Source organism: Hyaena hyaena, unplaced genomic scaffold (genome assembly GCF_003009895.1).
Source record: "Hyaena hyaena isolate Hyena2069 unplaced genomic scaffold, ASM300989v1 scaffold_304, whole genome shotgun sequence".
NCBI classification, from domain to species: Eukaryota; Metazoa; Chordata; class Mammalia; order Carnivora; family Hyaenidae; genus Hyaena; species Hyaena hyaena.
The window spans coordinates 1,540,789-1,554,591 of NW_024080937.1; the positions used below are offsets into that span (position 1 = coordinate 1,540,789).

A 13,803-nucleotide genomic window follows, 5' to 3' on the forward strand; every position below is an offset into this window, starting at 1 on the left:
AGGATCAGCTTCACTTTTGCGAGGGTGAGTGAGGCTGTATGTTTCCTTTTTTGTTTGCTTAAAATATTTTTCCAGATGTATTGAGATAGAACTAACATATAATACTGTATTCGTTTAGGCTACACATGATAATGATTTGAGAAATAATTGCCATACTAAATTTAGTTAACATACAGCACCTCACATAGTTGATTTTTTTTTCTGATGAGAACTTTTAAAATCTACTGTCTTACAACTTTAAATGTACAATACTGTGTTGTTAACTATAGTCATTATGCTGTGCATTACAGCCCCATGACTTATTATCTTATAACTGGAAGTTTGTAACTTTTGACATCCTTTACCTATTTATCCCACCACCCCTGGCCCTCACCTCTGGCAATCACCAACCTGTTGTCTGTTTCTGTGAGTTTCTTGTTGTCTGTCTGTTTTTAGACTCTACATATAAATGAGACCGTACACTATCTGCCTTTCTCCATCTGACTTATGTCACTGATCTTAATGCCTTCAGGGTCCATCCATGTTGTTGCAAATGGCAGAATTTCCTTCTTTCTTCTTATGGCTGAATGATTTTCTACATATTTACCACATTTCCTTTGTCCATTCATCTGCTAATGGACACATAAGTTGTTTCTATATCTTGGTCATTGTAAATAATGCTGCAGTGAATGTGGGGGTGCTGATATCTCTTTGAGATTGTGATTTCATTTCCTTTGGGTATAGACGTCCTCAGAAGTTGAGTTGCCGGATCATATGGCTGTTCTATGTTTAGTTTTTTGAGGAACCTCCAGATTGTTTCTCAGCGGCTGCACCAATTTGCACTCCCACCACACCACCCAGGGTTCTCTTTTCTCCACATCCACACCAGCATTTGTTATCTCTTATCTTTTTTATGGTAACCATTCTAACATGTATGAGTTGATATGTGATTGTGGTTTTGACTTGCATTTCCCTGATGATTAGTGATATTGAGCACCTTGTCACATACCTGTTGGCTATTTGTGCGTCTCCTTTGGAAAGATGTCTATTCAGTTCCTCTGGCCACTTTTTAAATTTTTTCTGAGTTGTATGAGTTCTTTATATTGTTTGGATATTAATGCGGGTGCTTTATTTTATCTTTAAAGTGGAATCATGTGCAAAGACAAGGGGGAGAGGAGGATGGGCTGAAGAAAAGGGTAAGGTTTCAAATGACCACCGAAACAATGGGTAGAGGTGCTTACTGGCAACATTTAGAAAAATTAAGAAGAATTCCCTTGCTTGTGAAGGGCCAGTCAGGGTTGCAGTAGGAGTCTATCTGGTTGTTGGTTTATCCTTCATTATTGTTTTGGGAATACTTTAGTCTCTCGACATTAAGAAAAAGTCTTACTGATTTTTTTCTTCCAGCTGATGCAGACGTGTCTTCTCAGTTTCTCAGGTGGTTTGGTTTCCTTCACAGACAAGAGGGTAGGGTCATAATAAAGATATGTATCTCTCTATCATCTTTCATATAATTTCTGAATTTCCCCCAGAACACACTGTTGCTAGAAAGTATATGAATACTGTTCCTAAATTTGCCACAATTATAAGGAAAATCTTTCCCACTCAGAAAAGCTGCTTCTAACTCTCTCCTTTTAAAGTAATTTGACCCTATTTGCAAATGTAACCAAGTTTTGTTGTTATATAACATTCTGATTGATTTTCCATAGCATTTACTTCCTATTGAGAAGATACCTTTGTTAAAAGACAGAAAACTCTTATTAGAAAAAAAAATTACCGAAGTTGTAACCATTTGACATTCTTTTCTAAGCTTTATCTACATTTGAAAAAATGAGGGGTACCTGGGTCGATCAGTCGGTTAAGCATCTGACTCTTGATTTCAGCTCAGCTTATGATATCATGGTTGGTGAGATCAAGCCCTGAATCAGGCTCTGTTCTGATAATGCTGAGCCTGCTTGAGATTCTCTCTCTCCTCTCTCTCTGGCCCTTCCCTACTTGCTCTTATGCATATAATCTCTCTCTCAAAATAAATAAATAAACATTTAAAAAGTTAAATTAAATTAACTTGAAAAGGTGAGTAAATCCAAAAAACAGTAGCTAATTGAAAATGCCTCTAGAGACTGTGCTATTAAATTTATTTAACTTGAACAGCTGCGTTTAGCTTCTTATAATAAATATTAGAAACTAAATATATACTAGTAAATTACTCTTGTATTCTCCTCTGTTAATACATATAAAAACCTTTCTTTTTGAGGTTAGGAGAGAGAATCTCTATTAATCCTAAATCAGCAGTTCTCTTTTCAACTTGTTTTGTTGGCAAAATTGATGACATATGATTCTGGATAATAATTATCAAGTCATTATGGAAGAGATTGAAGCTAAAATGATCATTGACCAAAAAAAGTGTCTGTTATTTGCTGTATTGTACTTATTAAATGATTAAGTGCTTTAAAGATTTATTTTCCTGAAAAATTAGTAAACAAACCAAAGGAATGTTGGAATTTTATGGCAATCTGTCCAAAGAAATAGACTAATATAACATTCTTCATTTTTTAGCTGGTAAAAATGACATATTGCTTTTCTTTCTCTTTATCTCTACAACAGATGCTTCTAGCAGCTGGGATTCCAAGATTAGTTTGTCCAAAATATGAAAGCATGTCATCCAACTAAAGTATTAAGTTGACCCAGTTTTTGTCATTTCCAGTAATTTTACTATTCTCTAGAACACTGTGATTTAACTTCAACATTACTACACTGATGGGTTCAGGGCTAAATCTGTCTACCCTCATTCAAAAATTGTTAAAAAAAAAATAAACTTCTGATCCTTTATATTCTGTTTCATTCCAGCAAAGAACAGAAGTAAAAAAAAAAAAAAACTATTCTTTTTATATAGCCATATTCCAAACCCATTTTTTAATTGAACTAAATTTCTATATCAGGCAACTTTTCAGCATCCAAATTACCCAGTTAATTCCCTTCTTCATTTTGGAAATGTAAATCAAATTTTAAATTTTAATTCACACTTAAACTAGGGAAACCTTTGCTATGCCTTCTTATGGTAAAATATGTTTATGTCATATGAGCATAATAGATGACCCACACTAATATATAATACATTTTCAATAATGTTGTAAATTATAGAAGCAATAGCATAAATTTATAGTAATAAGTATATTGGGCATAGTGTTAATAAATTCCATGTATAACCTGAAAAAAATTGTGGTTTCTCTGTAACTCAGTATTCCCAAAGATTGCATTTTGGAATGAGATTTACATAAACCACTTTCTGGGATGTTCTTTACCAACATCTCACAGTCCATTTTGTACTACAACTTTCTCTAATATCTGGATCAAATATGAAAGCTTAAGCTTTACAAGAGTATTGACAGAGCTATTTATATTGCCATACTTAGTAACTCTAAGCATACATATTTGCAAAATGTTACTAACTTTAGAGGACAAAACACACTCAGCCAGCCACATACCTCCACAAGCAATCTGCAGGAATCTGTATTCTCAACTTCACTTGCCATCTTCTGTCTCCAACATAGACCTTATATCTAGGAAAAATAATTCAGGCTGTACATAATGCAGAGGTATCTATGCAAATTAATAATTCAAAAGAGATTCTGTTCAGTTCTCTGGGTGGCTAGAATTACGTTCTGTGAAACCACTGACATGATCTTAATAAGAAGGAAATAAATCTCATTTTTCAGAGGTAATGAATTCTTATAGACAACTAAACAACTAATTCAACTTTTCTAAAGCAATATCTTATAGCGTAGTTACCTGAATGAATAAAATTTCCACTAAAGTATGGCCACTTATTTAAAAATTTTATGTGATAGATAGATAGGTAGAGATGTAGGTATTATATGTATATATACATATATGATATGCATTCAACTCCAAAACATTTTGTGTAACAAAGCATTATCCTTGCATCTTGTGATCACACAGCCTCAGTATAACACTGAATTATAATCATTTGTTTAAATATGTTTCTTCATGTGTTCAGGGTCTTTGTAAGCTCCTAGGAGGCAAAGTCAGTATCACGTTCACTGTTGTACCCCACAGTTAGCAGACCATATGCACAGAAAAGGTACTCATTACTTATTTGTAGATTATATTAATGACTTTGAAATTTGCCCTCAGATTAGTCTTATATACCTTCTTACTTTGAATATGTAATATTCAACTTTAATGTAACTTTGCACTGTGTCAGGTACCTTTTCCCTACTAGAATTTATGAATTCTTCTGGGGATTCAGTCTCTCTTCCAGTCAAAAGTACCTAGCTATATCCCTCTCTCCTTAGTGCATATTTCCCAGTCTCATAATCAACTCAAGAGGTGACTATATAAGTTATCTTCTAATATCTCCAAATATAGAAAGCAGCAAAATTCAAATTAGATACAGAATGTCAGAGATGACCAAAGAACGTGGTGAAGAACATCAGAACATGATGAATTAAGGCCTTCAGAAACTTCCAGAAACTCAGTGGTTGCAATTTTAATTTTATTTGATTATTCATGGACCAATTACAAAGGTCCTAGTTGTACAAAAATAATTTTAGATGTTACCCAGTAAATATGAATTGGAAGTGACTATTTTCCTCTTGTCCCAGCTTTTTCTTTTTCATCCCTAAATCACACATAATAGGGTTGTCTGCTTTTGTTAATCTTATAATGAGGAGGGGGCATTGGAAGTATCCACTCACCTGATCATAAAGGGCAGGCAAAGACAGGGAGAATTAGGCTAGTTGTTACATATGTGGCAGCTGAAATGTGTTCTATCATTTGTTTTCTTGATGGATGGGAAACATTCCTGAACTTCTCCAGTCCATTTCACCCAGGAGAACGTGCTTCGAATACTTATCCAATATGAAAGTCCACAAAAGGTGATTAAGCAAAGTTCATGACTGTCCATTAAAATGCACAAATGTTCTGTTAAAAAAAAAAGAAACCCCAATGAGATCTTTATGTGCATGCATATACGTGAAATCCTGACAATTTCTAGATTTTCCTACACGAAATTAATACGTTCACCTTTAGTTCCCTGTTCTATAGCACCTAATACATACTTGTTCAATGTATTTTTCAGAATTATTGTAGAAATAAATGAATAAATGGATTTGCTGAATCAGCAGTTCATCCTCCAACTCAAACCAGTATTTTTAACAGAGATATTTTACTTTTATTATTATTTTACTTTTATTAATGTAATGATGATTATCCTGTGTTTTTTAATATTGGAAACCATCGTCTCCCTTAGATACTTTGTTGACTCTTAAAATGCCTGATTCAACATCATATTTTTATTTTTCCTGTTTATAATGAATATGCAAACTGGTATACATATATTTTAGAGATTTATGATTATATTCAAATCAAGCACTCTTAAACTTTAGTAATCTCTTTTTTTCCTGAGAGAGAAGGGGGAAGGGGCAGAGGGAGAGGGAGAGGGAGAATTACAAGCAGGCTCCTGCCTGACATGGTGCTCGATCTCACGACCTTGAGATCATGACCTGAACCAAAATCAAGAGTCAGATGCTTAATCAACTGAGCCACCCAGGCACCCCAAACTTTACTATATTCTAATGTAAATAGTGAGACATTATTTTCTAAATACAAATTTTTCAATCTCCATAATTTAGTGAAGAGTTAAAGAAATGCTGAGGTTTTCGAGGCAGACTACTGATTTGATATATCAGGGTACATTCTGTTAAACAAAATCAATCCTGGAAATTGATTATATGCAACACACCAACTGATAATGTCATATAATTCAACCAGTTGTGTAGCAAATGGTGCGCAGATAACATCCAGTTACCAATTTAAAATTACGAGCTTTAGTTAATCAGTGGATTTTTTTTGTTATTAAACAAATGCTTTATTTAATGTTTCCACCAAATTGAAAGTATTAGCATGATGTGGCCTTTATTGTGGAGAACACAGCCATTCAGAGTATGAGCTTGGTTCTAACTTTAATTTGAAGATGTATATAATAATACTATAGTTGTATCCTTTTACTGGTAAGTCACGAGTTGTTTAGTCAATCCACAGATGTTAATTAAGTGTGCAATAATGCTATAGATACTTGGGGGAAAGCAAATTAAGTATAAAATATGGATCCTGGCCTCAAAGCTGTATCATGTAATTCAAGTGAATGGCCAACACTCATAAAATAAGCAGAGATATTGAAAGATATGGAATCTTTCCCAGAATGGAGGTGGTTGTGTGATACACATTAAACATGTTGAAAATATTCAGAAAGAAGTTATATGAAGGTTGGAGAAGATTTAAAAAGCCATCCCTTCCTTCTTTCATCCCTTCTTCATTCACTCATTTATTAAATCTTTTATGTATCTACTACCTGATGACTACTAGGATCTGAGAATAAAAGGATTAATAAATAATAGTCATTTCCCTCACACAGTTTACTAGAAAGAAAAAATGTTAAGCAGAGAGAGAATAGAATGAACTATTCCTAGAGATGATGAAACTTGAAAGGGTGAGAATTTGGATTGATGGAAGATGAGAGAAAGCATTCTAAGCATAAAAAGCAGTATGTGTCAGGATAGAAATATTAGTTCCTCCAAGGTTTCCTTCCTATCTTTGATGTTCAGCACTGAGCAAGCTTGTATCAGATGCCCAGAAAATATATGTTGAGCTAATTAACAGCATGTTTCTAGGACAGCAAGGAGACTGACCTGGGGAAGTTTTCGTTTTGAAGATTAACGAGAAATAAGAAGAATTATGTAGGTCGACACAACTGCAGAGGTGCCTCCAGGCTGAGAGAAGAATGAATACTTGCTGCAGTACAAAGCCTGCTTTTGATCAGAGGAGTGATGATATGAGTATGGTGATGGATGAAGGTGAATGTGCACTCGTGTGTAGACCTGGTTGTATGATAGCTGATAGGATGGGTCTGGCTGAGAGCCAGACCAGGAGAATATGGGGAGGTCAATACTACAGAAACAGTAGCTGACTATCTGAATCTCACTTATATTGACTATGGACTGGATTTCAGGGTGAGGCCAATAGTGTGGTGATCAGGAAACAAAGGTCAGAGATTTTTACAAGAGTAATTAGGTGAAGCTAAGTAGGAAAATCAATAGGAAGCAAAGGTTGGGTTATCTCACTTAGTTCTGATGGATATCACGTGTCTGGCTATTCTTACTGGGCATGATGTGTATGTTTATATGTGTGTTTGTGCAAGTATCTGTGTGTATTACCTACTGTGGGCCATAAGTATGCCAGTTTGTGCCATAGAATATTTAAAGTCAACTTCCTTTTTACCCAATGGTCTTAAAATTAGGATTCAGAGAGAAGAGCTATCAAGCTATTGAGAGAGTGAAGGTTTGCAGTGTTGAGGATCAAGGCCAGCTGAGTACAAATTACACTCACTCGACTCAAGGATAGACTTAAGTTTCTCTTTGAAGATGGGACTGGCCTTATTAATTCACTGGCTAGTTCTAATTGAAGTCCTTAAAAATTGCTAATGACAAGTGGGAAATTATGTGTAGAAATATAGATAGAACAAGGCTACTTTGGACTTCATTTCAACTCTGGGTTAGTCTTTACATTCTTGCTGATCAAAAACAGGCCCTAGAAAAATCCATCAGCTGCTAAGCATTGTTGATTTTTTAAATATATATTTTTTAAAGTTTATTTATTTATTTTTGCGACAGAGAGAGAGTATGTATGTGCACATAAGTAGGGGAGGGGTAGAGAGAAGGAGAGAGAAAGAAGCCAAAGCAGGCTTCACGCTGTCAGCACAAGAGCCTGACATGGGGCTTGAATTCAGAACCATGAGATCATGACCTGAGCCGAAATCAAGAGTTGGATGCTTAACCAACTGAGCCACCCAGAAGCCCCTTATTTTTACATTTTTAAGTTAACTTAAGATCCACAGGGGTCAGGATTTCTCTGGATAACTCCAAGCTCATAAATGTGTGACATGCTGAATAAGCACCACGTCCCCTGCCCTCGTGGCTCACTTTGCCAGGTGCTAAGTCTCACTAACTACTTACTGGTACCTCCATTAAATTTGTGCACCTATTGCCACTGGGCTTAGGTCCTAAACCAGAAATAAATAAGCACCAAAATCAGCACCTGACTCAGAATGGATTAAATATTGCTACTAGTTTTCCATTGACTTTGTGCCCACATTGCCGAGAAATAGTTTATAGCCACTCACTTTGAAGAAGTTGAATTGTCTAAAGACTCCATTAAGGCCAAGGACAGCAGTTAACCTTCATTTAATAAAGGTTAGACTGTAACCCACCAATTTTCCATTACTTACTTCATTCAGCAGGAGACATAGCAGAATAATGGCTGCTATTTTGGGGGGCGGGAGAAGGCCCAGCAATCTGTTTCTATGTTTTGGTTTTTTTGGGTTTTTTTGCCCTTTCTAAGTTTATTCATATATTTATTCAAGTAGGCTGTACGTCCAACATGCAGCTTGAACTCACAACTCTGAGAACAAGAGTCACATGCTCTTCCATCTGAGCCAGCCAGGCACCCCGCCAATCTGTTTTTCTGATAGGTGGTTGTTTTGCTTTTGGTTTGGTTTTGGTTTTGGTTTTGGTTTTGGTTTTGGTTCTGGTTCTGGTTCTGGTTCTGGTTTTGGTTTTAGCTTTGGCTTTGGTTTTAGTTTCAGTTTTGGTTTGTTTTGTCTTGACACCTCCCAAGTGGCTGAGAGATTAAAGCAGGATCTAGAGGAGTATCTGTCTCCCGAAAAGGGGAGGTATGGAAGCACCAAATATATACTATAGCCACATATTTATGCTTCCATTGCCTTTGCCTCACTAACCAGCGTTTCCTCTTCATGGAAGCAGTCTGAAAATAATTGTGATTTTAGCAGGGAAGAAAGTGGAGTAAGCTCCAGCCATACCAGCAATCTAAGCAAAATGAAACTCCTACATGGACTGTCCTCATGAAAATGACCAGAGTAAGAATGCAGTTTTGCTGATTATTTTCCTTTGTGTGATTGTTTTCACAGAGATATTATGGAAAGTGTTTGTTGGTGGGGAAAGAAATCAGATATTCAAGGTTTCCCTTCAAGAATATCGCATTCCCATTTTTAGCATCCTAATTTCAAAATAGTGATTTTTCTGAGAATAATTAGTAATTATCTCCTAGGAATTGAATTATGCTTTCTCCCTATAACCCATTCCTGCTTTTATACCCCAGTCACATGAGTGATTTTGAGGCTGACACTGTCCTCTTTTTATGTTAGCCACTTATGTTCTTTGACCTGAGCTCGTTGACTCTTTAGCCAAGTGGCTGTTCCATCCTTGATTATATATCCCTCTTTATTTCAAACTTAAGAATTCATGTGACCAGCCTGTCCTTTTCAATGTCATCTCTTAATGACCTGCCTTTGGACTCATTTTCAAGTCTTAGAAACTGGCATCTACTCTTACTCATGTGAGGTGACACACACCCTCTGCCTGGTTCTTCCTGCAGTTCTTTCTTTTGACCTTCCTGTGTCTAGCTTGTCCCCAGGGTTTTAGTAATCTCACAAAGAATTTTTACTGTGTACCACAATTCTATGGGAAATCATAGGGGAAGAATCAAGTCTTTGAAATCAAATAGAATTTCTAATTATTTATACCATTTTAATATTGAATGATACTCAACATCTCTTAACTGACGTGTCCTCATCTCTAAAGGCTAAATCCATAATGTTAATTTAATGTGGTAGTTTTGAAGGAAAATTAGCTAATTTTGTATACCAGATGAATATAAATAACAGCCTCAACCTGCCTCTGGGTTGGAGTCATCTCCCTTCTCCTCTCTTCTTTGCTCCTCTTCTCTCTCTTTGCCTTTCCTCCAAGCCCTGTGTAATGCAGTGAAGACACAGCCCTCAAACAACTCTTGGACTAGTATTAGAGACAGCAATGTAAATCGATAACTTTAACCTACTTTGGAGATGACGTAAAGTCATCTTTGCAGTGACTGGTAAAGCTCAGCATTGTCTCCCTACCACGTAGGCAGGATCTCCTCTCTAAAAGATAAAGACCATGGGGCACCTGAGTGGCTCAGTCAGTTAAGCGTCCGACTTCTGCTCAGGTCATGATCTCACAGTTCGTGGTTTCGAGCCCCGCATCAGGCTCTGTGCTGACAACTAGCTCAGAGCCTGGAGCCTGCTTCAGATTCTGTATCTCCCTCTCTCTCTGACCCTCCCCTTCTCACACTGTCTCTCTCTCTCTCTCAGAAAGAAATAAAACATTTTTAAAAATTTAATAAAATAAAATAAATAAAAGATAAAGACCAGCATGAGTCTACTTAGGGTCTGCTGTTGAGTGTGTCTTCAGTAAAACAAACAAACAAACAAAACACTTGATTATGTATGAATTGTGTATTCGTCTTGCATGAGAAACTGCTCAATTTCTCACTCCCAACAAACATCCTCCCAGCTTGAGTGTCCTCTAAGTATTTCATGACTTCAGTGTTGTTCTACTGTTTACCATATAAACTTTTACTATATGGTTGTTGGTTTCCTTGAGTGAACATGCTTCACTCTGCACCTTATGCCACTAAAGATCTCTCTACTGGCTGTAAATTTTCAGTGAGTATAATCCAATAACCCAAGGTATCTATAAAGGAAGAACAACATATAGTTTTAGTATGTAAACCTATCCTTTTATATATTCTTATATTCAGGCTTTTGGAGATGTAATCAAAACAAGTTGGTTAACCCCTTATATTACTTCATATAAGAAAGGCAGCATGCAATAGTATTTTGATTTTTGATCAAAATATGAAATTCTTCTCAACATTGGCAACAGGAAGATAGTTGAAAATTTATCTCATGTGCAAAGCTAATCTGGATAATTAAGAATAATCCTTTCCCTTTTCCCCCCCATAATAACAGAGTTGCTTCATTTTTCAATTGAATAGCTTTAAAGATGCAGTCCTTGCCAGTGATTAAGCCATATTCAGAATGGGTTCCATTAAGGTTGTTACTTTGGTCTGGAATGTAAGCTCCTCACCAAATCCCAAATAAGTGATGTCAGGACCTCAGCTTGCTTCAGTTTACCTACATTTCAGCCCAGAAGAGGTGAGCTTCTTTAGATCTCCTGGGTCATAGTTCAGACATAACACCGTCTCCTATATTACTTGGCTATATTATTTGGCTCCCACTGCACCATGGTGAGGGAGGCAGGGTGAGAATTATTATTCTAAACTGTAGATGAACCAACTGTGGTTCCCCAGAAATGAGGCAATTTTCCCAAGGTAGTATGTCATCTACAGGTGGACCTCAAACTTACTTTTTTAAGCTTTGATCTACTTATCCCCCTCACCTATAGTAGGCATACCTGTAAACTCCCATACTTATATGTTATGTTATTCAACTAGCTTAGTCTTTACAAGACAACCATCAAATAATGTAAACTCAACTATAGTTCTTTCTTCCTAGACTTATCTTACCCCAAATTAGTTTATCTGTTTATAAACTAGAAAAATTAACTTGGATAAAAAATATGCCGTGGTGTAAAAACATATAAACTACTAAGTACTGTCATATATATTCACACCCACAAGTAACATTTAGCCAAGTACTTGGACAACTTGTGATCCAATCAAGTTGACATGAAATTAGCCATCACAGATGGGGAGTCAGTGACTCCATCTAAATGATGTGGAGAGAGGAGCAAGAAAGAAAGCTAGAGATGAGAAGCTACCATAATGATAATTACATTTAAATTTTTTTATTAAGAAATAACTTTGGGAGCACCTGGGTGGCACAGTCGGTTAGGCCCCCCCCCCTTCTTGACCTCAGCTCAGGTCATGATCTCATGGTTTGTAAGCTCAAGCCCTGTATTGGGCTCTGTGGTCATGGTGCAGAGCCTGCTTTGGGTTCTCTTTCCCTTTCTTTCTCTGCCCCTCCACTGCTTATGTGTATGCTCTCTCTCCCTCACTCTAAAAATCGTTAAATGGTAAACAATGTTATGTATATCAACACAATAAAAAGTAAAAACAAGATTTTTAAAGACACATAATGGCTATTCTTTAACAATATTGTTGTGATTTTGCTTTCTTACTAAGTGTTGATAAGAAATATAGGTATGTCCAGTTTAAAATATTATAGGCTGTGCTCAATTATGGTTTAGTATTGTATAGTAGTTCATCATTGCTTTAGGATAGAGGAAAATAATGAACTAAATAAAAATGTATAGCACTTAGATTTTGCTGTATTAGGGGAAACAGATTTCTTATATATTCATAGTCAGGCCAAATTAATGGAAGTGTTCAGATTAATCACTCAGTCTGCATTCTAATGATTGCTCCTCTACATGCTACTCTAATATGGATTCGTCAGATTTTGCCTCATCTTGTATTTGCAATAAAACTGTGTAGTGATGCTCATGCTCTTTTCAGGATAGGGTGTGGGCCAGTGTGGGGAAGAGCCTGAATTGCATTATTGCCATGGTGGATAAACTGATTGAAAGAGATGGTGGCAGTGAGAGCGGTGGTGACAGCAGCAAAGATGGAGAAAAAGACCCTTCTCCAGTGGACTCCATCATAACTCATCCAAGGGGTAAGGAGTCATTTTTTCCCAATCACTGACTGAGTAAACAAAATGAGAAAGTCATGATAAAATGAGATAGAAAAAGAAGAGTCAATAGTGCCTTTGATGAAAGTGCTGATAGCATGCTTTTCCACCTCTTTGGCTTAGATGATAGAAGGCTATTTATCAAATTGCATCTCAGTTGTGTTTTCAGAACTGCTTGCAATGCTCATTTTTTTTTCTTTTGCTACGTAAAAACCTTCTTGAAAGAAGAAAAGTGTTTTCTCTTGAAGACTCTGACATAGTTTAATCTATTTTGACACATTCCTCCAAATTTTTATTAGGAAGCAAAACAAGCATCTGCTCTTAAAACTCCAAGAAACTTCTAGGGATATCAGGAAACAGTATCTCATAATGGTTCCTGAAAAGAATGCAGTATAAAAAAATGCTATTTGCCTTATTCTGGGGAATATTTTTGTGAATTATGTCAAAAACATATAAGAAGGTTTGGTTCTGTATAAGAAGAATGTGTTCGTGCATTATTCCCAAGACATATTAGTAAGTCTAGGTTTTCATGGATATATGTATACACATATGCTTACACATGCAGACACGTATAGGTGTTTATGTGTATATACAGACAGACATACAGATACTTTCAAAAGTATGACCTATTACAAGTTTGACTATTAAGTATGATAATCAGAATTTTAACTACGGTTGTGTCCCTCTACATGGCTTTTATATCAAAATATTTTTTGTTAATTTGATTAATTTCAACAAAAGGGCCAGGTTGTCCCAGCCCTTTGGGTATCTTAAGAGTCTGGAGAGAATAAACAGTGTTGCCCTGCTCTCTTCTTCTGAAATTCACATTTCCTTTTACTTTAAGAAAATGAGTCCTAAGAAAATATGGATACTTATAAAATTAAATTTATGTTTTACCAATTTGTTTTCCTGATTTTTCACTACTCACATTTTCATCAGGAGTTTAATTATATGAAACATCAATCTTTCATCACTTGATTAACAGTGGAACCGTTTCTAAATCATGTTTGTAAACTGTGGCTTTCTAAAGTTTTCTTAGTGCCGATGGTCCTCATCCTCTGTAGAAGATTCACACGGGGGAAAGTTTATATCAATGTTCTTTATGTTCACACCTACTTGTTCGAACTATATATGGGCATATTCTTTTCTAAATAATATCAGTTTTATTAGTTAATGGATCTAATATCAGTTAGATTCATGTCAGTTGCATAACTTTTACATGAATCAAAATGAAAGCTTGTCAAAACTTATGTCATAAGGAA

General features: G+C 35.9%; 1 protein-coding gene across 2 annotated transcripts in view; it reads left to right on the top strand.

Moving 5' to 3' along the window:
* Nucleotides 1–13,803, top strand: part of INPP4B (inositol polyphosphate-4-phosphatase type II B) — a 367,571-nt gene that overhangs the window by 248,960 nt on the left and 104,808 nt on the right. For both annotated transcript variants that reach the window (XM_039248219.1, XM_039248218.1), the window contains exon 14: nucleotides 12,367–12,526. In XM_039248219.1, coding sequence (XP_039104150.1) covers nucleotides 12,367–12,526 — 160 coding nt within the window. The remainder of the gene's footprint in view (nucleotides 1–12,366; nucleotides 12,527–13,803) is intronic.